General features: G+C 36.4%; 1 protein-coding gene across 2 annotated transcripts in view; it reads left to right on the forward strand.

Annotated features, from left to right (window-relative positions):
- DNAI3 (dynein axonemal intermediate chain 3) overlaps positions 1–25,677 on the forward strand; it is a 32,782-nt gene that overhangs the window by 1,147 nt on the left and 5,958 nt on the right. The window contains exons 2-21 of one of the 2 annotated variants that reach the window (XM_038144109.1): positions 4,435–4,518; positions 4,762–4,800; positions 8,300–8,481; positions 9,016–9,120; positions 9,951–10,088; positions 11,555–11,754; positions 11,994–12,110; positions 12,793–12,977; positions 13,869–13,993; positions 14,095–14,184; positions 14,614–14,727; positions 16,093–16,221; positions 18,140–18,213; positions 19,625–19,772; positions 20,526–20,613; positions 21,291–21,421; positions 22,765–22,828; positions 23,182–23,312; positions 23,977–24,181; positions 24,579–24,670. In XM_038144109.1, the coding sequence (XP_038000037.1) occupies positions 4,449–4,518; positions 4,762–4,800; positions 8,300–8,481; positions 9,016–9,120; positions 9,951–10,088; positions 11,555–11,754; positions 11,994–12,110; positions 12,793–12,977; positions 13,869–13,993; positions 14,095–14,184; positions 14,614–14,727; positions 16,093–16,221; positions 18,140–18,213; positions 19,625–19,772; positions 20,526–20,613; positions 21,291–21,421; positions 22,765–22,828; positions 23,182–23,312; positions 23,977–24,181; positions 24,579–24,670 (2,427 nt within the window). In that variant the 5' untranslated portion in view covers positions 4,435–4,448. The remainder of the gene's footprint in view (positions 1–4,434; positions 4,519–4,761; positions 4,801–8,299; positions 8,482–9,015; positions 9,121–9,950; positions 10,089–11,554; positions 11,755–11,993; positions 12,111–12,792; positions 12,978–13,868; positions 13,994–14,094; positions 14,185–14,613; positions 14,728–16,092; positions 16,222–18,139; positions 18,214–19,624; positions 19,773–20,525; positions 20,614–21,290; positions 21,422–22,764; positions 22,829–23,181; positions 23,313–23,976; positions 24,182–24,578; positions 24,671–25,677) is intronic. The other variant, XM_038144110.1, reaches the window with a different exon arrangement.

The following is a 25,677-nucleotide window of genomic DNA, read 5'->3' on the forward strand; positions in this document are numbered from 1 at the left end:
TACACATATTATACTTACCATCCCAGATACTGTAACTACACCTACTGGTTTCTATCAAACAACAAAAGCAACACCAGGTTCAAGTAAGCCTGATTTAATGAAAAGTTGTAAGTGTGAAACCAGGTACATTCAAATTGAACTATTTATATGCTGAAATGATTTGGCAGTTGCCAAAACTTCAGCTTTACTCCCTACAACTTTTAAAGTGAAATTGTGTCCAAGTGTGCACAATAATTAATAATAATTTTTAATTTTGTATTGTTTGCTCTTTGTGTAGAGCAAAATAGAATAAATTTAATTAAAGGTAACATTGCATGTGAAATTCTGGAGAGACAAAGTAATTTTCAAGATGGTATTTTTAACAAGTTCCGGAATGTTTACCAACAGAAATGGGTTTTAGCTTGCTAGTGATACAAAAAAAAAAAAGCAATTAGCACATGGTTTTGATCCTTTCCTTGTAGTGCTTTTGTAAAATGGACACGCATCCCATTCTTCTGTCATTCCAAATTATAGTAAATTACAGTCCTGAAATAGTAATGCACACAACATGACCTTAAATCATTCAATTAGGCAACTAATGAATCATTCTGTGTCCCAAAATCAGGTGGCATCTTTTGCAGAATTGATAGCTAATTAGTTTATGCCTTTTGCAGTACCTAGCAACTTCACGGATTTGTTTTTAGCTGTAAATGTTTCAGTACATTAAATGATTAGGAGAACACTCTGATCTTATTTTTTTCTCTTGAGCTTAATGTTCAAAATATTAGACCAATCTGTAAACAAACTAGGCTATAAAATGGCAAACAAAGTCATCAAATATTTACCCAGATTTTAGCAATTACGTAATGTAACACTGTGTTCCACTGAAAAGCTGCTAAAAAAATAGACTGAATATAATTAATGAAACCTAAATATTACTTACTTTCTAAAAATAAAATACATGGCAATATTTATCACAATTGATTTTCAAAAGCTATAATTTCATATAGGTTTTGCACTCTTAAAATTTTCAAATTCTGTTAATTTAAATGTTGTTTCCAACCTCTTTTCAATCATAGAATCATGAATTTTTATAAACATAATGGAAAGGCATAATACATTTGTGAGTGCCTTGACAAGTCCTTTTAAAATAAGCAGTATAGAAATACCCCTAAGAGAATAGGAGCTAACAATAGATATAAAAATTCATCATTTTGGTCACATTTTCAGACAGTCCACTAATATAGAATGATTTTTGCATGGCTTTCTTGATAGCATTTACTATTTTGTATAAAAACTTAGGGGGAAAAAAGCAAACACCCCCCCCCCCAGAAACGAAGAGGTAACTACTGAAAATAGTGGCTTTTAACTTACATATTGGTACTTTTGTTCTGTTATACTTTTTTGGAAGAGGTGAGGTACAAAAGGCTTCTCCTCAATACATATTTGAACGTTTGGTGTGTGTGTGTTTCTTGAAGGGAACACCTGGAGATTATCATATATCTGTGTAAAAACCAGCTTTGCATCTAGGCTTTGTGAATGGCTGTGGGCCTGGTTATGCTTCTGTAGAAGCTTCTGGAAGCTCTGCCTTCTCTTTCTCTGCAGGCCCTCCCTGTTTCCTGAGCCCTGACAATCACTTGGCCACAGGAGGATGGTGGGGCAGGCGATACAGTGCTGGGGATATGGTAGAGGAGGATAAGCTGTCATTTTCTATCTGCTTTCCGGCTGGGAGGGCCTGTGCATCCCAGAGGGAAGCACCAGCAGTCCCAGACTGCTCTGTTCATCTGCAACCCTGAAACAGGGGCACTTTTGCATTAACAGATGCACATACATGCACCAGGCACTGACACCAGCTTCACCACCACGGCCCTTCTCTCTGTAGTGCTGCAACTACCTCTGCACCTCCTCCTCTCAGTGAAGGAGGAGGAACTGATTACTGGGACACCATTTTCAAGAGTTTTGACTGTTTTTGTAGGTAAAATATCCTTGAAATCTTTTGAAAGGAAAGAGCTGGTTTTATTTGCAAGTTATTTTACTAAACATAGGATGTGACTTATGTCACCCTTCTCAGTGTTTCCTCCATTCATGTGACTTAGAGATTAGGATACTCAGAGGAACTCACTGATAATTTCCAAACTAGCTTTGTTGCATAATTAGGAAATGGTGAATTAAGACATTATGACTGGAATATACATGAGATGGTTTATATCATCCTTCAACTGATTTCTACCACAGCTGCCCTCCCCTCCTATCCTGGAGAGCTGTCTCTCTTACACAGAGGCATAAATGTTGGTTTCAAACTAGAATAGTCACAGAACCCATTTACAAAATGGGTTGCAATCTTTATATGTAAAATATACAAGAAGATAGATAAGAAACAGCTTTCCTTTTTAAATAGGGAAAAATTAGTCTCTTTTGACCACCTAAGTTGATATACACTCAGTGAGGTAGGCCTGAGTGTTTCAGAACTATAAGCTAAGCATAGTGTATAAGCTCCTTTGAAAGATTATACTTATCTATGAAAATATATAAAAATACATACATATATATATATATATATATATATATATATATATATATATATATATATATATGAAAACATAGTGGCTTACATGGAACTATATTAACAGTGTTTCTACGCCTGTATTTGACAAAAAGATTGTGAGAAGGAGGGCAGAAAAAATTCCCAACTTTCTCCTTAGATTCATTATATATAATTTTGGGGGGGAGTGAGGTTTAAAAACATCATCCCATGCATAGCAAAAGTTTCAGAATTCTGAAACATTAATTTTCTTTGCATTGGTATCAACATTGTTTTTTGGAAGAAGAAGAAGATTAAATTGCTACTGTTCTTCAGACAGATTAATGAAGGGGAGTGCATTTGCCATAATCAGGAGAGATTAAACAAGAGAGAAATACACTAACCTGCCATGGACGCAGCCTGCCCCCTGTGATCTGCAAGACCTAGTATGATCCAGAAAAGAGACTGAGGATTTATAGAGTATATTTTTCTACTTTGACTGGAGTGAAAAAGAAATATGCATAACTGTTATAAGAGTGTCAGACTGCTCACATTAAAGCCAACACCGAAATTTACCTTGAGTTCATGGGAGGCCAACATGTATCCCAAACCTTAGCTATTCTATCAGGCTATAATCCATGATCTGTATCTTTCCATCAGTGGCCATCTCCATGCTAAAATTTAGATGAGAAGCTAAGATCATATTGCTTGCTTCTGGAGTATTTGAGAACTGTGTCACAAAACAGTAAATCACTGTTTCTCAGACTGGGTATGCCACTGAAATTGCAAATGCACAGGCCACAGCATGTTTGTTTAAGCACTCCCTATTTTTAGGCTGTTCATGAGGAAACTCTCAAGATAGAACATTTATTTTATAAACTCACTTTTTACCTTAAGCATCTTGACAGTAAACGTGCTGTTCATGTGCACAGGAAGATGGGCTGTAGCTCCTGTAAAAGATCATCAGAAATAGTTATGTCATGCCAGCGTTCCTGAAGGTGCCATCTCTTTCTGTCCTGTCTGCATCTACTTTCCTCTCATTACTGGTGAAATTGTAATAGCACCCAAAAAATGTAGGTGCTCTCTAGACTTTTGATTCCTCTCCCAGTCAGTTTACAATCTTAAAAGTGTGAACATGGAGAGGGAGGATACAAACAACGTGAGAGCCCCATTGTCCTCATCCCATCTGAACACCTCTGGCTCTTCAATATTAGCATCAAACAATTGTAACATTGCTGAGAGAATTTGGGCCATCCAGATTTAGTTGTCCCGTCGGCTGCTGTGTGAGCACCTCCCACATGATGGTGCTGTCCAGCCTGAGCAGCGGGCAGGCTGAACCGCATTTCTTCTTGCTGTGGAACTGAGTCTTTCCTGCCCTTCTGTTCTAATCCTTTCTCCAGATATTGGGATGAAGAAGAGCAAATGAAATACAAGCAGCCTGCTATACAACATCGTCTCCTGCTGCGTGGTTGCTACATTTAATCAGGCATACATCTTCTTCCCGAGTTTGTCCTCCACAGAGCTACACTGAAAAATAAACTGCAAATGAAATGCTTTGTGCAGCTGAGTAATGGTTTACACTTACAAACATTGGGACAAACATTTATAACTGTTGAATTTTCACCCATGCTCTTCCCACTTTCTCTCAGATGCTTAGCTTTCAGTAAGGGAAACCTCTATGCTAATTCAACCTGCCTCTATTTTGGACAATTAGTGTTCATTTTAAAACAGCCTGGGCAAAAGAGGATTTTCCATCTATTACACATGATATGAAAATACAGCTTATGATTTAAAACTATGAAATGTACTTTTAGCTGCATATGAAAATATTATTATAATGATAAGCTACATAAAGTCATGAACAAAATTTTTACTCATACATGGTGCATTCTGTTGTCTATTTAAAATTATTAATAATACATATCTTTCTCTAGAGAAATCTGCAAAAATGCCAAAAAATCTCAAATCCAGCAAGACCACCCTGAAAGGTTCAAAAACAGCGGCAAAGAAACCAAAAGGTAAAACAAAGCTAAGGAATCATGAAAAAGAAAGACATCTTGGTATGTAAGGTACAGCAACAATGAAACAAACAGCAACCTGGGCTCCCATGAGATCTACCTTCATTATTTTGGCCCCATGCATTAAAAAAACATGAGATCAATTAGAATATGCTATTTTATATAAATAACTGAGAGAGGTAAAATTACTCTTTATAGTTCTGTAACCAACACTACTGATAACATCATGTCATTATATTTCAGGTAAAAAGGATGAAGTTGATCTTTCTATGGCCAGTATAGGTAAGTGCTATGAAGACTGAGCTTTTAAGTAGTAGTTGTGAAATACTCAAAGCATTTTGAAGCTTTAGTGTTACTAATGCAGGGAATAAAAAGAAAATATTTTTTTAATGAATGGGAAAAAATAGAAACTATTTAGAAATGCAGCTATCACAGTAACTATAGTGTCTCTCTGAGTAGCAGGCAGTGCAGCAGGAAACAGTTATGGGTTTTAGAAATGTTTTTTTCTTGTTTTGACAGGAGTTGGGATAGGGGGAAATAAGCATCATAACAGAATTATAGGGTGCAAAATATTTGCATTTGGAAATAGTTTAACAATTGAGAGAAGAACATAACTTTTTTTATATAATTAATTAATCTTTGATATATGTGAAACCATTCTTAAATTTCATTAGAAGATTATTCTAGCATACCACTTGTGGTTCTTAATCATAGATACCAATACATATCAATTAGCATCTCTCTTTTTTTTTTTTTTTTTTTGTAGGGGAAAAAAATTAACCATTTAAAAGTCACAATTAGGCTTATGTTCAAGTAAAGTTCAGTTTTAAGCATGGCCATAGTTAAGAGCTAAAAATATGCAGTTATCCAAATTTAAATATATTCTTTTTTCTTAGAGACTGAATGATTTCCAATACTTTGTTATTTTCCATATTTCTGGTTGTATTTTTCTTCTAACCCGATTTTTGCAATTATCCCTCAGATATAACTTAAATTGATATCAAAGTAAAATTTATCTATGGTTTACAGGAACAGTGCAAAGAATTATCTTATTAATTGGCTTGTAACAGTACAGCTTTTATTGTCAAAAGCTAAAACAGAGTGGCAAACAAGGAAGACACAAACTAGGTAATTCTGAAAGAAACTGTAAATCACTTGTTTTCCTTCTTTATCCTATAAGCACTAGGTGAAAATTGTTCTCTGGTTAGCATCACCAAAATGGCTAAGCTGCAGTTAATGAAAATGCACAAAAAATGATCCCTCCAATGATTAAAGTGGTACTTTAAAAACATGTCTTCAGTGTTGCAGGAGATAGTTAGTAAGAGAGACGTGTACCTCCACCTACTGGCAAATAAGGTTAGAGCTCTACCAGCTAAACTACTGCTAGGAACATGTTGCTGAAAGCAGGAAAACAACACTGGTGTGAGCAAACTCTGCCTGTGCAGGATTTAAACACCGTGCACACACTCCTTAGGCCTGCAAGTGTTCTTTACTTCTTCCTTAGAGGTTCTTGGTCTTTTCTCCTAGCACTAAGAGCTGCTGACTGTTACAAATAGTACAGGTACAATTTACAAATAGAAAAACAATGTGAAGCCTATGATCAGATGTTACACACTTTTTACTGGAAAAGAGCATTCAATAAAAATGTTTATAATGTAAGAACTCCAATATCTGCTCCTTATAGATTCTGTTAAAAATCATATTCTGCAATATAGAATTTTAGTTCTTTAGACTGAAAGGTGTAATTTTAATTCTGATCATTGCTTTGTTTTTAGCTTGGGCTTATAACAATAGAGAGTTGAAAAAAAATGTACTCAGAGTATCTTACTCTGTTTCCTCTTGTAGTGATGTCCATTGTATTCTCGCTTAACTTTAATGCATGCTTGTATTGTTTCATTTGGCAATGAAACCTACATCTCTTTAAAAGGATTTTTTTCAGCATTAGCATTTGTGCACAAGGCTGTACACATGATTCAGCATTTAAAAAACAGCATCATAAAAACTTATTGTTACAAACAATAATGTCTAAAACTACCATTACTCCTGGCTGGGATTTTTGAGGCCTGGTGTTAGCAACAGTGAGTTTGGACCAGATGACTTGGAGGTCTTTCTCAATCAACATCCCTATGATTCTGTATTTTTTGGAAGCATCCACACAGAAATCCTGGAAATCTCCAAGATATCAAAAAGGAAAATCATGCAATATTGATTACAGCTCGTGATGAAAGTGAACTAACGGCCTGTGCATGGTACAGATTGTATAGGCTATGAAAGAAGTAGTGGACACTAAGTAATCCATACTTGGAACAGTGTAGCATGCACCAGAAACATCAGGCATGCCATTAATTTTAGTGATGACTATGGCAGAGCAGATGCAGTGGAGTTGCAGCACTGAAAGATTTTAAAGGATAAATGTCAGATTAATCAAACATAATGTATTATGCGATAGGATTATGCAGAGATTAAGGAGGATTTATCGTTTTGTTAGTCCTTGTTGGCTTAGATTAGAGATGACTTCTCAAAACATGCTGACACAGCTGGTCACAATCATCATTTTAGGTATGTCAGCTTCTCTTCAAGGCGTGCACAAAGGGGAAAAGCTCCACAGGTGCCAGGAATTAAGATTATATACTAAGTAATTTAAAGTAAGAAAAGAGACTGAAACAAAGATACAAAGTATCAGCTATTATCACAACAGCCAGCACATTTCAGTACAGTAAAACAGTATACACATCCCTAAGTCTTTTAGTTTCCAGTTCACCAAAGAGATGAACATCTGCTAACCTGCTCAGGCAAAAATGTAGTGGCCTTCATGAGGAATGCTCTTACTAGGGCAGCTGAGACGGAGCATGAGTCTGCTAGCAGGGCAGTCTAGCAAAGGAGGAGTCTCAGGGACAGGATTCAACTAGCTAGGCCTAGAGTGATCTTAGCCCCTTAGAGCTGTAATGCAAGCTGGAGATAGAAGATGTAACGTGAGAAAGACCAGCATTAAACACGTTGTCTTACTCACATACAGCTGGCACACACAATAAGAAGCACAGCATGTTATCCTCAGATTGAGTGTTTGCAGAGCACAGCTGACAGGTCACCTAACTGCATCCAGCCTCCCCCAAACCAGTCAAGATACCCGTGCTAGCACAAAGATAAGAAGTATCTTGTTCTGAGTTAATACGAATGAACCTATCAGACATCATGTGTGTAGAAAACAACAGCTATATATTCTCCAGTAGGACTGAAAATAAATACATTACTTTAATCTCAGCGAGCTTGCTTTAGTCTCATTCCATTAGTGAGAAATAGTCACCCCTGCTCTCTGAACTCAATGAGAGCAAGATGGAAGTCCAAAATCAGAAAAGCATCCTTACTTGAGAGAAGTCTCACCTAGATTTGGCTTAATATGGTGCTGCCCTACAAGGAAGGACCACAGGGTATTTATTCAAAGGCTTTCTTAAGTCAGAACCATGCAGTTTTGCCCTTAATATATTAAAACCAACCTATTAAAATTTTTTCACTGAAGTTGTTAATAGCCTGTTCATCAAGAAGAAAAAAAGCCCCCCATACCAGGGAAATCATATTCATTATGTGCAAAATGGGTAGAGTATTTTCAAAGATTAATAAAGTAAATTTAATTTGTATTTCATGCCTTCCAAAATACCAAAAACAAAGCTGAGAGATTCAAAGGCATTATGCTAGAAACAGTAAAGACATAGAATTATCAAAGTATATGTGCATGTTTAAACAACATTCCAAAGTTATCATGCAATTTTGCTTTTTTTCAAAGGCCACCCAGAAATCTTTCCTTTGCTTTTGACTGCAAAGACCCAAGAAATTTTTAATTGCCGAGCTGATGAAGATGTCACAGAAGAAAATTATTTCAAGTGTATTAAAAAAGAGGACATAATTCAAGACCTGAAAACAAGAGCTAAATCTTCTGATTTCCACCCTTTCAAAAAAGTTATCCTAGTATGTAGCATATTTCATTCTCACTTTAAGACTTATGCTCTCAGTGTCCATTCTTTTGAAGAGTGGGTGTGTTCTTGCTTGACTCTGTGTAAACACACTGATGCTGTAATATCTGAGTGCTAGAGGTCATGGACTGTTGTTGACTCAAAGTTTCTCATGGCTTGCATGCATTTTTTTTAACTAACTTCAGATTGAAAATATGCTAAAAGTAACATATATTAGTTTTGATTCAGTGAGCTGACAGATCTTGATATATTTGGCTCCCCCTAATTCATGGCCTATTTATGGAGAATCATTAAAACAGTTTATTTTCTGTTTAATTGTCTGTATGAAAGATTAGTTTTGTCCCAGACTTATTTTTATTACAAAATAAACCCCATCTATTCCTTTCAATTGGCACATGGAATTCTCCACTAAGAATACAAAATTAACCTAACATACTAAATTCATGGTGGCTTTTTCAGTCACAACCTTATGTTTGTTTTGAGTATTATTTGGTTTCAGTTTTCCACTATTTTTTTTTCATTAAAATAGGAATATCCAGGGGAAGAACTCTTGGTAGTTTTTGATCCAAGCTTCCAATATGGAGAGAACTTTTATATTGTTGCTTCAGAAGAAGCCAAGGAAAACTTTCTAAAGGTAAAATCCAAGTATACCAGAGCATTGTTCTATCTATAAATACTACAGAATCTAGTCTCAAACAAAGATGTCTGGAATGGTATTGTTAAGCACCCAGTATTTCTCTAATGGTTAAGCTGATCATGGAAAAATACGTGTATCACTGTAAAATATATATTTTATTCTGAGTAGGGCTAAATTAAGTTTTTGCATTTTACTTCAGGAGGCCAGTATAACCCCCACTGCTGAATTTTTATCATAAGTATTCATTTTCTCTGCCAATAATCAGTTTTCTCAGACATAAAAATAACAGAAAATAAATATATAGAGTTTTCAAAGAAGTATTATACTTATTTTTCATAATATCTGTTAATATATTCTTCAAATCATGAAAATATTCTTGAGTTCTAAATAGCTCTAGATAAATAGAACTTGTACACTGCACTGTAGGAGAATATTTGTAGAAAGGTTATACAACTTTTCAATATGAGTTTGCCATCCAGCATAAGGGAATCAGGAGAAGCAAAAATTAACAAAAGTAAAATGTAGTTCCAGGCTAGAGGGCGTAATGGAAAAAAATCACTATAAATTCTTTTTATATAAAATGATTGCTTTCAAGACAACAGTCTCTCTTTAGTAGTTAAATATTAACTATTATTGGAAAATTCTAATGCACAAATGAACAGGACCTAAGCCAGTCCTGCTCAGGGGCACAGCATACCCAGAATCACTGCACTGAGACAAAAGTAAAGAATGTGTGAGTAAGACTGAAACATGGGTTTCTGGTTAATACTTACATTTCAGTAACAAATTTTTGAAAAAGTACCATTTCTCACTGTTTGATATCACAGTCTTTAGCAGCTGCAGAAGAAAGAGAAGAAACAGAAGAAGAAAACATAGAGGAAACTGTGGAAGTCCACAAACCTTGGGTTTCCCTTGGCAGCGAAAAGGAAGTTGAAGAAGAATCTGTTAAAGAAAGGGATACAAAGGTCAGAATCAACAGATGTTAGTCAATAAAATAAATATAAACCGCCTATGTTTATTTTAAGTTCCTTAAAAAAAACAACAAGTCAGGAAATTGGAAGCTGCAATCCTAGTTTTTCTTGAGGTCTTTCAAGAAAACTAATGGAGTGAAAATAGCTAAACTTTTAACAAATGCTGAAAGTGCTGCAGAAACTTTTATTTTGAACTCTGCTCTCTTTAATTCTTGCAAATTAGGCATGTATCACTACCTTGCACATAACTACTTTTTAAGGTTTAAGGTCAGAAGTCCTGATCATCTTTGATCACTGGCACCTCTGCCACTTTTTGCTCATTTACCAAGTGGCCAGATGACAATGGGAGTCATTGCTCTGTTTCCATGAAGCTCAGGGAACAGTTCTAGTATATGAATGGCATTTAAGTAGCATGCAACAGTCTTTAAGTATCCACAGTTATTACAAGCTGACTTTACAGAAGGACATATTTAATTACATCTACATTTGATTAATTACATCTACAGATTATATATATTTATAGAGAGAGAGAAGATTACGTGTCCAAAACCGAGATCCGCTCACAGCTGTCACCTATTTGGTGATGTGTGGGGCATCTCCAAGTATCTAACTGTCCATGAGTGATTTTTACTCAGTACCTAAGTCCCTCTTCAGGGAAGACTGGCTAAGTTTTGACAGTTCTCAGCAACTGAACATCTTGCATACACCTAAAAAGATGTCTGATTGCCCTAAAGCTATTTCACAGTCATTCAGTTTAATACACGCACAGTCCAAGAATTCCATATTCTGCGTTCTGCATTATTGGCAAGGTTCACTCAAAAGTATTTTTAGCTTACTTTGCTTTCCAATTCTGTGGGAAGTGCTGGGAAAAATACCTGGATATGAAACCAAGACAAAGTAATACCTCTCTACTGCCCAAAATCAAGTGCCTACTTCTCTTTGTGGGCAGAAATCAAGACATGTCCCTTCCCCCTTCTCAACATAAGAAAACTCCTCTGAACTTTTCTGCATCTTCTTCAGAGTACTTTTCTCACCCTAGGCACTGCAGAGGAAGTTGAAATACCTCTCCCAAAGCTGAGAATTCCACCAAGAGGGAAGAGCTGAAAATTAGGTCTTGGAAGCCTAATTCAGTATTACATAAGGTTTTCTGTAAATCAATCCTTTAAATTAATGTGCAGTTTTGATACTGGATGAATTAGAAAATGTAATTCTCTTGTCCTACTAGCAGTAATCCAAAAATTCTACAACTTCTAATTTTACAAATACAAACCTCTCTTCTATTACATATGTAGATTATTTATAAGAGCACGTCAGAATTTCAAAATGCAGAAATATGAGTAAGCTTAAAGCAGAAATTGTTAATGGAACTAATTCTACAATTATATGAATGCAGCCATTTTAAAGAATGAACTTTCCAAAAACTTTCTTTTCTGCTAGCCATGGAAATGTATCTTTTCCAGATTAAGTACAAGATCTCTCGAGTTCGCAGGAAGTTTGGTGCACCCATTACATTTACTGACAAGAATGCTGCAGATGAAAAAGAGAGCTATGCTGAATGCACGGCCTATGAAGATGATACTTTCAGTATTAAAATGCTTGAAAGGGATGTGGGGGTGCAAATGGTTCCAAAAGTAAGAGAAACTAGTACTCAGACAAAATGGTAAGTATGAGAAAACATTTATCAGCTTATTTATTAAGCTATGCACTGTTTCTTAACTAAAATTCTGGAGTTACTCAGTTACACACTGATTAATAGAACAAAATTGGATGCATCTTTTTTCTTAAATATTTTCTAAAAAGCATCTAGAAAAACTATATATTTTGATTTTATACATTACATAGGTTTCTGTCTTTGAAATGTTTTCTATACTTACATTCAAATTTATTCCAATTGGGTAGGACCTATCCAAAAAATGCATCCACGCAGTATTATCCAAGGCAGTTGTCAAATGAAGCAAAAGCAGAGATTCTGTCATCTGAGACGCTGAAAAATTTTCTTACAGCAGTACATTTAAGGTAAAATTATTGCAGAATTATTGCAGAGTTATTGCATTTGAAGACTACCTGAAATAATGCAGAATACAAGCAAGTACTCCTGTCTGAATGGATCATTGGTCTAGTCAAATACCAATTTTATTTTTTGTTTCTATATATGTTTTCCTTTGTTATAAAATTAACAAAAATAACTTAATACTTGTTTATATGAAAATAACCATGAAGTCTATGCTATATAGATATGAATGTTGCTTTAAATTGATGTCAGAAATGCTAAAGTTGATAGTGATACATCTTTTCAAATAAACTGCAAAGCTGATCTTTCAAACACTACCCAGTTAAGCAGACAGCTGTGCAGTGAGCAAAGGTGCTGTCCTACCCATGATACCTTTAGCCAAGTCCCATTAAGTGGGACAAATCCTACTTAATGACATGTTTTGCACAAAGAATTGGACCATTGCTCTGTACTTGGTCCACAAGGAACCAGAGTTAAATTCTTGATACAGTAACTATTTCTGTTTAAATGGAAGATTGTTTCCTTGCAGTGGTACATCACTGAGGAATTGATACTTGATTTTTTAACTAATGTGATCATAATTTTGTGAAAAACAGAAGTTACCTCTTTACAGAAATATTTGTAATTTTACTATTGAGTAGTCACATCTGGATTACTGAAGTCTTAACTGTTCTTTTCACAAAACAGAGTGGAAATTGCACTGCAGCAAAATGAAATTATGAACGTTTTTTTTGATGACTGGAAGGCCCTAGCAAAAGACCAAGAAGAAGGCAAGCCAGATGTTTATCTTAAAGAATACCAATCATTTACAGATGTGCAGTATCTCAAGAACAGAACCATTAGCTGCGTTCGCTGGCATCCAACCATTTATGGTAATGCAGTTACAGTACTGATTTGAGTTTTCAATGATGGGTATTGTATGACAGCTATAAAATATGTATCTTTCATAAAATCATCAGCTTTCAAATTTAAAAGGAAATCAAAATTGATTTAATATCCCTGTTTGAATTGCAAATTTGAGGCAAAATGGAAAATGAGAAAAATTCTTTGTAGAATTCATATGGGCCGAGCCAAGTCTTTACCCTAATGTGTAAGTAGAGATTATAGGTGAGAGAAATTTCCCCCCATGAGGCTCATTTAGGCAGGGCTCTCGTGCCAGACTCTTCAGATGGCCCTGCATACCACTGTGCTTGTGCCCATGCCTGGCATGTCACAGCCACAGCAGGACACGGCTCTGCCGAGTGCCAGGGAGCATCACGAGACACACGAAATGTCAACTCCTGCTCCCTGCTGTGCATCACTGCTCTGCACAGCCAGACCTAAAGGCACAATTAAGTTCTATAAAAATGCCCCAGCTCCCAGCATACTACTAGCCAACACTGCAGCCTGGGTAAGAAAATGAATTGGGTTACAAAGATTTGTTTTCATGGTGGGTGGCCAGGACTATAGGCCTCTCACATCATTTCAGGTGCAGTATTACACCATTGAGGAGCACGAGCAAAAAAAGAGGAGTTTTATCCTGATGCATATGTTCTATGACTCATTTTAAAATAACCTGATGTTAAGTAACAAAAATAGTCTCCTCAAAGCTGATCTGAAAAAAAAGAAATATACCTGGTTGGTTTGTGTGGGGTTTCTTTCCTGCTTGGTGGGTTTTTTTCACTGTATTCAGAAGGTATAAATATAAGTCATTTAGGATAATTATCAATGTGTTGAAACTTGAATTGTCTCTTTTGAGAAAATTTATTTTCTCTTTTGATTAGGGATTATAGCACTGTCAGCAAGAGAGCAGCCTTTGGATGAAGAACAAGTTAACCTTTCTAATAAATCATTGCTACACGAGTCAGTTATACTTCTCTGGAGTTTGTTTGACCCTCTCTGCCTCCAGGTATTTAATCATGACTTTTAAATATGCCAAGTATTTAAAAAACATGAGAACAAACAAATGGTGTGACTATTTCTCAACTATCTTGTTTTTCTTCTCTCTAGTTGGTGTTGAAGGCTCCTGAAGACATTTGCTGCTTTCAGTTCAGCCCAAGTGATCCAAATATCATTGCTGGTGGCTGTGTCGATGGACAGGTTTTTCGACCTTTAAAAATAAAATTGCATGTTTCTGTATTTTCTTCCAGTATAAAAATAAGGGTGAAGAGATGTACTCAACATCCATAGTAACACATAGACAAACAGAAGACAGATGTCACAGAGTCTTGAAGCTCTTTTATCCTGGACTGAAGCTATGCCTGGTTATTCCATAGCTGACCCTTTCCTGTACAATGCCCCTTTGTAGTACTGATAAATAAGTCAAGTCATAAAGACTTGTTTTTAGAGACAAATGTAACCTTTTTTCTGATTGCATCAAGCTGAAGAGAAAATACTTTAAAGACTACATAAATTCTAGTGCAGAAAGTGAATTTCTTCTGTTCCCTCAAACCTCCATGATTTGAAAAAAAAAGTGCATTAGTACACATATACAAATCTAATTTGTAATATACTAATTTATCATTGTAGGTTGTATTGTGGGACATTTCTAAACACGAAGAAAAGCTGGAAAGTACAAAGCCTGTTGCTGATGAAATCATTGACTCGTCAGAGGGTGAGCCAAGAGCAGCAGCGGTGACTGAGGTAAATCTGGGGCTGATGGTTGGATATGGGGTACAGGGGTTCCCCAGCAGTGAGCACTGGCAGCACAGAACACCAGCTGAATCCCGGGCTGCATCCAAAGCAGTGTGGCCAGCAGGGCAAGGGAAGGGATTCTGGCCCACACTCTGCTCTGGTGAGATCCCACCCTGAGCACTGCATCCAGCTCTGGTGCCCCCAACACGAGAAGGACATGGAACTGTTGGAGCAAGTCCATAAGAGCACTGGAGCACCTCCTCTACAATGACAAGCTGAGAAAGTTGGGGCTGTTCCGCCTGGAGAAGAGAAGGCTGCATGAAGGCCTCATAGCAACCTTTCAGTATCTGAAGGGAATCTAGAAGGAAATCTGAGAAGGACTCTTGGTTTACAGCTGTAGTGACAGGACAATGACCAATGGGTAAAAATTAAAAGAGAGGAAATTTAGGATAGATATTCAGAAGAAATTATTTACTTTGTGAGGGTGGTGAGACACTGGCACAGGTTTCCCAGGGAGGCTGTGGATGCCCCAACCCTGAGAGTGTTCAAAGCCAGGTTGGATAAGGCCTTGAGCAACCTGGTCTAGTGGGAAGTGTCCTTGTCCATGGCTGGGGGGCTGGGACTAGATAATCTTTAAGGTCCATTCCAACCCCTTAACATTGTATGATTCTATGAAATCAAGATAACAGCTATTAATATGGTAAATGTTTCTGTTTTAAGTATATTGCAGTGTATCTGTATGTCTGGAAAAACAGGTGAGGGTATCCTGACTCAAAAGAGGGGAGTAGATAATCTTTGCAATGAGACACTAGAAAGGATAAGAGACCTAATGAGTTCATGCAATTGAACCATTATCACAATTATCATGGTATAATTTCTACCTGATTAGTACAGCTTAAAAGGTTTACTGCATTTTGTGCAACTTATGTTTCAGTGAGTCCGTTCTGTAATGGGCACAAATACACCCTCTACTCTTACCTTACAAGGCCTGTCAAATACAGATATTGTTTGTTACTGAAAACAATACTGAAAGTATTCCAGATGTCTATGAACAGAGAAAAGGTAGCTTGGAAGATGAGATTATTTCAGTGGAAAAAGACAGTAAGGAGGATAAGCAGAAGAAAGCCCTAAGAGGAGAGGCTGCATATCTGTGGAGGCATGATGGAAATCTTTGTAGAGCTTTATATCCAAAGGCCTCTTTTGATGCTTTCTTTTTTTTTCTCAAATGGAAGGTATTAGACTCCTAAAAAGTGCTATAAACTGATCTGAAATACATGAAAAAGTGTTAACAGAATGCAAAGTAACCTTTTATTCTTTTATATACTATTTTATTTTGAAAACACACTAAGATATCTTTTCTTAAAACATTTCTAGCCATTATCTAAGCAAGTCCAGTACAGTAGCACAGAGCCACCTCTAGTGAGACACTGTGCAGCCTCTTCCACACCATACTGTCACACAAAGCCAGCAACAGATGTACAATGGCTACCATGTGACTTTGAGGTGAGTTTAAGAATTTACTTCTCTTCTTTTTATTGCTTTTCTAATCTACTACCTCAGAAATCCTTAAGTAAATGCAAGAGAAAATACTAAAGAGTTAATTATTTGTATTCATTCTTTCTCACTGCATTTAGTAAATACTAATAATCTGGTGCCTCTTGTTGTGTTCACTGTGCTTTACAACGGTGCTGTGCTCTCACCCTAATACTGGAAAATACTGCTAATACTGGAAAAAATTTCCATAACTTTACAGACAAGCATAATTCAAAATTATAGTAAGCTTTCCATATTTAAAATGTACTATGAGCAATCTAGCCTGTCACTAAGAATTCCAAGCAATAACTTCAATTACCTAAATATCTGGATACCCAAGAATGGCATTATTGTAATCACCTTAATTTTTCTAGATGCTGCCTGTCTACTCAAAACTTACTTTTTCCATTATGGTTTTAAAGCTCCAAAATACTTATGGTGTATAGGAGCACTGGGTGCTGATTTACTATCAAAGTATTGCAAATGGTGCTAAATTCATTCGAAATGCAAATGTAGTCAAATGCAAAATAATGACAGTGGAAAAGCAGGCCAAGAAGAAGAAAACGGAAATCTTTAAAAGGTTTATGGAGAATATATATCAATAAATTTTTGGAAAAAAAATTAAGACTTCACAGATACTACAGTGCTTAGCGGTATTTCCAGAAAAGTGAGAAAAGGGGCACACATATATCATCAAATGTCAGCTGATCCCTCTGTTCATTATTCTTTTATACAGTAATAGTCATGGACACTAACTGGTACCAGATGTAAAGCATGAAGAAGGGGATTGGATAGCAGAACATTGTTGTGGTTTTTGTTGTTTGGGTGGGGTTTTTTTCATCAAACTTTAGGCTCAGAAGGCTGTTTTTGTGTTCATCTGGGACAACAGATACAGGAGACCTATGCTTAATAAATAACACTGACAAAGGAGTCACTTTGCCAGTATTTAGCAACACTTACTGGGACATAGTTTTTCTTATATAAACATGGAATATGTGTCAGCTTTTGCACGACATAGCAGTTTTTATGGCACAGTTACTAAAATCAGCAGTTTTATAATTACATATTAGTGAAAAAGTATTCAAAGTTATATCCAGAATCTAATTCAGCTTTGCCTGCCTGCATTACTACCATTGTGTTTCCAGACAGACAAACTGATGAATGAAAATTAGAGTATGCCTAATCTGGCTTTAAAAAAAGCTGACATTTTGCCACATACTTGATAAGTACAGTTTTTGCCAAAATATGTTTGTTTTTTACATACTGGAAGTTAGATTTGATTAGCCTATAATCCCTTGTTACCTCTGACACTTTTCCTTTATTTTTCTGAGTAATTAAAATTAATTTGGTATAAACCAGTAACTACTTGGTAAATGATAAATAGTATAAAACCTGCAGAACCCCACATACACAAACTAAACTATTAATAATTAACGTTTGAAGGCACCACTACAATCCCACAGTGAGGTCTAGCCAAGTGATAATTTAAGATAGATGACCCATGGTGTAAACTTGGCAAAGACACTTCACTCCCAATACACTGAACTGTTGGAGATATATTTCTCAATTAATGGCTCTTTGGTTAAGATGCATAAAAGAAGTTACAAACATGGCAAATTAAAGAGGTAAGTATTTATCCTGCTAAATTAATTTAGAATTTTAGGTGTGTAGCAGGCAAAGCTGGTATCAGTCACTTGAAGCATATTTGTAAAATACCTTGATTTTATAACTACAAATTAATGAGCCCTGATTTTCAAACCGTAGCCAAGCAGAAACAGTGACTTAATTTCTAGTAGCCTGTTTTGTGTGTCGAAGTACTTGCATATCAGTGTCATTTTTGTCTTTCATCATCTTCTTCCCCTGTAATAATTATTACTGTTATTTTCAGGAAAACCAAAAGGGTGGTACTTCTGAAAACAAAGATGAAAAAAAACTGCAGCTTGTAACCTGCTCCCCTGATTGGTATGTACAATACATACTCTACAAGACATCTTCCACTTTCCTTTGAAAAGCTTTATGAGGCAAAATCCATGATTTAACTGGCACATTTCTGGATTCCTATCAGCATATCCTGAGTGAATGAAATTCTGTGTGCAGAAGACAAGCACTTTGCATTCTTGCCCAGTTAAACCCTTTACAGTAAAGGCATTAAGAGTTTATTAACTGAAACCCCTTGCATATATATATTTATATTCTGTGTATACCCCCTTCAGAAGAGTGTTGATCACACACGTGTTAGTCTGGAAAGCCAAATCCCCACACTTACATTTGTTTGTGTGACATGCACAAAAAGCTGTTAAAAGATTCTAAGGCTTATTTCTACAGAAACACTTTAAACTATATATAAATTTGGAGACTTAGCTGGCAGAATTACTCTTTGGGAATCTCATCTTTTGTGGACCAAATAGTCATGATAGTTACATTATTATTCTGTGTGAAAGACTAGCAAGGGGGGCAGAATGCAAAAAGTGGAAAGAAATGTTTACCTTTTATGATGTCAGAAGGCTTAAGGCTTCAAGGCTGCATGGGTGGGCTCAATCATACATTTGTTAGTTAGATCAAAGGGAGTGTCAGAGAGAGAAAAATTTTATAAATGATGCTAAGTTATTTTTCCTAATCAAATAACAGAGAAGACTTTAAAGAATTAAATGAGAAGTAAGATTGCAAATGCAGTTCTTAATAAGTCTGCAGTGTAATGTAAGTAATACACATAGAAGAAATTATTTTACCTATTCATGCACCAGGGTGAGTAGTTAACTACTCACTTTCAATTTCCAAATTGAAAGTATTTTGAAGTTAAGAACAGGGAAGTCACTGTAATGTCATACTTGAAGAGCACAGGTCCCTGAGCAACTCCTGTTAGAAAAGGGAAAGAGATGTCAGCAAAGAGGAAAGTTTCATTGGTTATATCAAACCTCTGGGTGAACGTCCAGAGTAGAACAAAAGGAACAATCAGAGGACTGAAGAGTCCAATGGGATGACAAATATGAGTGAGACCATTTGCCTTGAATGTCAGCAAATTAATTGGTACACACAAAAATTGGGACTGATCTTTAGTTTGAGTTACTAAATTACCTGCTACAGCCTTCAGGAATTTCACCCAGGCGGTGCCACCCAATAAGCAGCTGTATGAATACTATCGAGCTGCTTTGGTATAATAAACTAAGGAAAGTGTGAATGAAGAAATACATTTCATAATTTGCAAAAGAAGCAATTTATTATCTAGGCTTTGTCTGACTTTCAGAGTCTCTACTGTCATATAAGGCTGGAAGATAAAAGGTTAAAAAAACCTCAAGCTTTAAAATGTTAGGAAAATTGCATGTAGCTGCAAACCGAAACACTATAAAATATACATGATGCAATTATTTTGCAGCTCAATATTATTTTGGGATATTCCATCCATTGAACGTCGTGAACAATTTTTATCTGAAAAAATAAAGCAGGAGAGAAGATCTCAGATGCCCCCTGGTGATCCAGACACTGATGAGGATTTAGATCTCTCCTGGAAACCTCTCATAAAGGTAGTGTCCACAAATACAGAGCACAGGGATTGAGCCAAACTGTAGATATGCCAGAACTCCACAGGAAAGTATTTTGCTTCCCAACTCTATTTTTCCAGCAAATTGCGACTTCCTTGTGATTTTCTTTCTGATTATGAAATTAAATACTTCAACATTCCTTTGAAACTTCAATAAGATGCATTTTGAAAAGCTAATTCATGAGAAACAGCATGACTGCTACTAAAAAATTGCAGTAGGTGCAGAAGTAGTTGTGTAAATACTCCAAGTTCCTGTCAACCTTTTCAGATGCTCTACTGCCTATCTCAGTGGATTCCAAATAGTGCAACATGCTCATGGTCAGCAGAACCATAATTACTAGCAAACCAACATTCAGTCTCATGAAAATGGTCATAGCAGTTTGTGAAAAAAAAAGTGAGGATGAAAACAGTGTTAGGTAAGAAAAAGAAGTTATAATTTTAGACATGCTGATCTGTGCTGCTCAGAATACCTGCAGCTGACGCAGTTTCTGAACAAGCATGACCACTGGAGCTGGGCTGCTTGGGCTTTTTTTCCTAGAAACAAAGCAAAATTCTTACAGGGAGAAGGTAACACAAACACCATTTTTTTCATGCTTGTATGTGTGGCAGCAAATACTGTTTGTGGAGTATTACAAACACACTGCAAAGATCTGTTCCATTACAGCAGAAAGTCATTTAGACTCGTACCGCAAAGATCTGACAGAATGGTTTAGCAAATGCACTTCTTTCTGAACAGATAAATCTGCGTGAAAGGGATAACAACACCGAGTATGGTCCCACGAGAATCAGTTTAAGGAAAATGCAGTATCGTTACAAACCCCCAGGTAATATTTTTATTACACCTTACAGAGGAAAATGTTTTTAATAAGCTTGTATTTCAGTATATACATAATAAAAGATGAGCAACAAAATACTGTATAGCTAAACACATCTGGAGAAAAAAATTTCTAAAGTACAGTGGTATTCAGTGTGTGACCTACATGTACTGACTACGAAGAGATGTACGTGTAAAAATCCAAACTGAGCAATTCCATATACACAGTGCCTCTATCCAGTTTCACTTAAAAGCCTATGCAAATCCCTCACCCAATCTCTTTATCCCTGAAACAATATGTCCTTTTCAGCCATTACAGAAAACTATTTTTAGAAACATAATCCATTCCCTGGAGCAGAGATGTTAGTTCCTGGTAGTGGCAGCTATGGGTGATGTGCAAGGGCAGCTCCCAGGGAGACACTGGTGCTGTGTAAAACTGGCACAGAACAGGATGGTGCTACCCTAAGCATTGTCTGGCTATAAGAAACACTGACTTCAGAGTTGCAGCGATGGAGAGACTCCACCAGGAAACAGTAAACCTACAGAGCTGCTGCTTTACCTGGCAGCCTTTCTTCATATCTCTTCTTGAAATTCCCCTTATGCACAAACTACCTTTACAAGACAAAGGATTTTCTTGGTCTAATAAATTCCAGTGTGTAACAAAAAGATGTCACTGTTGTTTCCCAGGGAGGGCAAAATCTTGGAGCGCACTAAGAGCCCCCATCAAAGAGAGCCCATACACAGAGATGAGTGCTTCTTCAAGCAAAAATCTGCAATTGCTAGAGAATATATCCACAGAATTTTTTGTTGGAAATGAAGTAAGTGAAAAGAATGTATTACCAATGAAAATGTTAATCCAAGATATCTGAAAGACTGAAGAGTTAAATAACAGTTTTCACAAATGTATGGACTTACTTGCACGTTTTCTTCAGGCATAACTAAAAAGATCTCTCTGAATATACCACCTTTTACTTCCCTTTTAATACATCATTAATATTAACTAATTATATTATTAATTAATACATTATGAATACTTTTAGCTACATGCTTGAAAATAATAAACCTCCAATATTCAGTAGACTGTGAACCCTTACTTCAAGAGCAGAATTAGAAGACATTTCCAAAATATGTTGAGCTTATCCACCTATTAGGAGCAAAAGAATATTTCCTTATTCCAGAACACATGATTAGTAATTTTTTTTAATGTCTTCCCACATGTCATGTGAGAACATTTATTCTACAGTTTGCCCCCCAACTTCATTTTCCCTTTGGAAATTCCAGCTATTCATAACCTGCTATCTACCCTATTCTACTAAAATTCATGGGTGTTTCCTAGTTCTGAGTTCATATGGAAATGAAAATTAGGCTCCTAGCTACCTTTTTGCTTTCAGTCAGCTTTCCCCCAAATACTGGAGCAAAGCATGAGCTATCAAAACCAAACACGTAATTCTGCAGGAAGGAGTGCCTACATACATCACAGCAAGTAAAGCTGTTTTGGCAATACACAACTGAAAAATGGTGATGCAAAACTATATTGTGTTTTCAGTCATTGGCTGCAAATTCAGGTTTTCATTTACTCAGATCATATTTAATGACAGTGATGCCTTTCCCTGGTCTTAAAAATGGAGAGCCAGACAGGGTTGAGGGATGAGGGTTTTTTACCTCAGTATGTAATAAGGACCATTACTGGTGCACCACTTTGCCAAGGTGGGATATGACCCCATGCACACACACGACAGATCTCGTATCCAATTTATAGACCTTCCAAATTAGCTTATCCCCAGTGGGAGGTCTGGATGAATGGCATGATATTCCCCCATCTGAGGAATTCCCCTGGATGGGCCAAATCTCCAGTTTACAGGGAAGGACCTTGGTTTCCCAAGATAGTGTAGGGTTTTCCAGCCTCCACTACAAGGCCTTTAGGATGTTTGGTCTCCTGGTCTATCAGAACACCAGGACTGTGCTAAGTTATTAGACTTAAGGGATTACAAGTATCCATGCTAAAAATACTGAGGATACATAAAAGGTATATAAAAGGCAAAAAATCATCTTGGCAACAATGGTTATAATTAAGAAAAGTCCCAGCTTAAAAACAAGTCCCTTTGAAATAAACCACCAAGCTCTAACATTAGCATTTGCTTGATTTTTTTTGGCATTACAGGATGGAGAAGTTGTTTATTCTGAATGGAAAAAGAAAATTGATACTCATACAGCAAAACCAGTTAGTAAGTTCAAGTTTCTCAATACCTGTTTAAGCCTTAATATATCACTAACTTTAAAATACTTGTGTCTATACTTTGTCTTTTTAAGGTTCTTGCTCATAGCTCTGATAGTCTTTCTCACTGATAACACCTGGATATAACAGTACACCCTCAAAAGTGCAAGCACTTTAGCTGGCATGAGAAAATAGATATTGGCACAAATCATGGAAGTAACTAGATTTGTGGCAAATCCAATTCCTGTACCTTGTGAGTAAAGAAAAGAGGCTGATATTTTCCAGGGCTGTGGTAGGTCCTGCACTCTTGTTTCTTGATCCCTGAGGCACTAGTAACAAGCAAGTGCCTTTTTCCTCCATTAGGTCAGAAGCATTCCCAGAAATACTCCCTCCACACTGAAACTATCAACACTCTCCAGAAATCTCCATTTTTTAAAGACGTCTTTCTAAGCGTTGGAGGCCAGAAGTTTGCGATTTGGAAAGAAGGAGTTACAGTAAGTTACTTTAGCACAGCTGTAACATTTGTGATAGGTATACAAGACAAGACTATAACAGCCTCAGAGACTGTATTTTCAGGAACAGGTAAGTCATGAAGCTTCAAATCTTAAAACAGATATAAAAGAGGCTTTCCATCTTCTTCATGTCAGAAAACTATTTTAGATAAAGCTTAGCCTTTAGATAAAGCTTAGCCTTGCCTTTTACAGAAAAAGTGAAGTGACTTTCTTAAATTCCAACCTTGTAAAGAGCATAGCTTCCCAACCATTCATTTCTCCTGCTAGGGAAATGCCTGCTGAACAAATCTGAAGAACTTCAGATAGGACAAGGTTTTTCATCACATGAAAACAAAAAAATGGGTTTTTTTAAGTGTCTCATGCAGGAATCCAGGTTAGCTGCGCCTGAAAATATCTCCAGACCACAGGTTTTAACAGCAGACAGACAGATTACCTGAACAGACTGGAAGTGAGATACCAGGGTTTTCATTTCCCCACAATCCTTTTTATCTGCAGCAGGTAGTAAGAATTTTGCCATTGATATAATTTTTGTAATGCAACCATTTAAATTGTGAGCATTTTCCAAAGACAGAAGATCTGAAGCAGTGAATTAATTGATAGTACTGTTTGATTGTCTGGTCTATCTTTTGTTTTCAAAACAATTAAGAATGGACCAATCCTTCACTCAAGCTGCTCTGCAGGAAGATACACTGCAGGACAATGGTCCTTAACAAGACCAGGAGTTTTCTTCATTGGCAGAGACAATGGAAATATAGATATCTGGGACTTACTGAAAAAAACTCATGAGCCATCTCATCTCCAGAACATCTCCAAATCAGTCATCACTTTCATCAGCCCCTCCAGTGCCTCAGGTATGTGGATGGTGCTTGTGCTTTATTGTGCTACCCTGTTTGCAAAGTGGCCCATGACTCTGAGGTACACAAATCTTATTACAAATGATCTTGTGTAAGTACATACTTCCCCAAATTTAACACTGTACCTACAAAAATGGATACTTCAGTTCTAAGTGTACTACCATGCCATAAAAGCAACTGAAAAAAAATTAATTAAAAACAGTCTGTTAAAAGAAAAACATTAAAGGGATTAATAAAATAACAGAGCAAAAAGGTTGAGGGTTTTTGCTGCAGTGAACAACAAACTAAAAAGACCAGAAAAAAACCTAACCCTCTGTAGTTTGTCTTTGGGTGGAGGTTCACATTGCTGTTGGAATTTGGATTGTTTATACTTTTTTTGTCAAATATCTTTCAGCAGAGCAGCATTTTCTGGCTGTTTCTGACAATCTTGGAGTTCTGCATATTTTGGAAATCTGTCAAACATTATGTCACCCTTCAAGTAATGAGGTTAGTAAGAATTTTTATTAAATCTCTTTCACACTTTATCCTGAAAACTACAACACAGAAACAAGTCTGCCTAGACATTTTTGTCTTCAAATAATGGCAATTAATTTGAGATCAGTATAGCCATATTCTCCAAAGATCACCTGTAGCCAAGCTGGCTTTGTTCAGAGCTTAGATAGAAGTCAACTAAAGGAAATCTCAGTGGCAGAATTCCAGTGTTCCAACCTGGCTACATGAAAACACAATTAAGAGGTCAGCATTTTTTGCCATATCCATAAAATTACACCTTTCATGCAGTAAACCAATATTTTAGAGTGCATAGCAATGTACATATACTGAATTCCTTTTTCTTTACACCTTCTTTTCCACATTTGTGTTTTTTCCTTTTAATTTAGTAATTCAATTTACATGCCTTTGTTTTCGGTTCTAGTTCAGTGAAAGAACATTTTGAAAATGGTTACTAACATTCCCACTCATTCACTCTCTTGAAATAAGGACTATCTGTACCAAAAGATCACAGAACAATGCAAGCAGTTTTAATTTTCTTTTTTTTTTTCTACACAGTTTTCAGTTTTTCTCTTCCTCCACCTCCCAGCCAAAGATCGAGCTAGTGTGTCAGTCTAGCAGTCTTGCCTGCTGCCTAGTCTGTTACTCTTACATCACAAAACCACCTTCCCATTCTGTTGCAGTTTAACGTTTATGTAGGCACTTAAATAGTTTATAAACATCCCATAAAGGTTTGCCATGCACAGAGATGCAGTAGGTAGCAATAAAACATCATGTCAGCAGCTTCATTTTAGTAAAAATAACTTCTCCAAAGCAAGGCAGGAGCTGAGTGATCTGAAGAAACACATTGCTTCTGCACAGATGACCTGTGCTTTGGAACTAAACTCTTTAGGGTGCAGAATTATCAACCAAAGAACAGTCACTAATGTTTAGATTATGTTCATTGTAACCAAACTATTCACTGAAAAACACTAGGCTGTTGAAGAGACTAATAAAAACTAAAA

Source organism: Motacilla alba, chromosome 8 (assembly GCF_015832195.1).
Source record: "Motacilla alba alba isolate MOTALB_02 chromosome 8, Motacilla_alba_V1.0_pri, whole genome shotgun sequence".
Classification (NCBI taxonomy): Eukaryota; Metazoa; Chordata; class Aves; order Passeriformes; family Motacillidae; genus Motacilla; species Motacilla alba.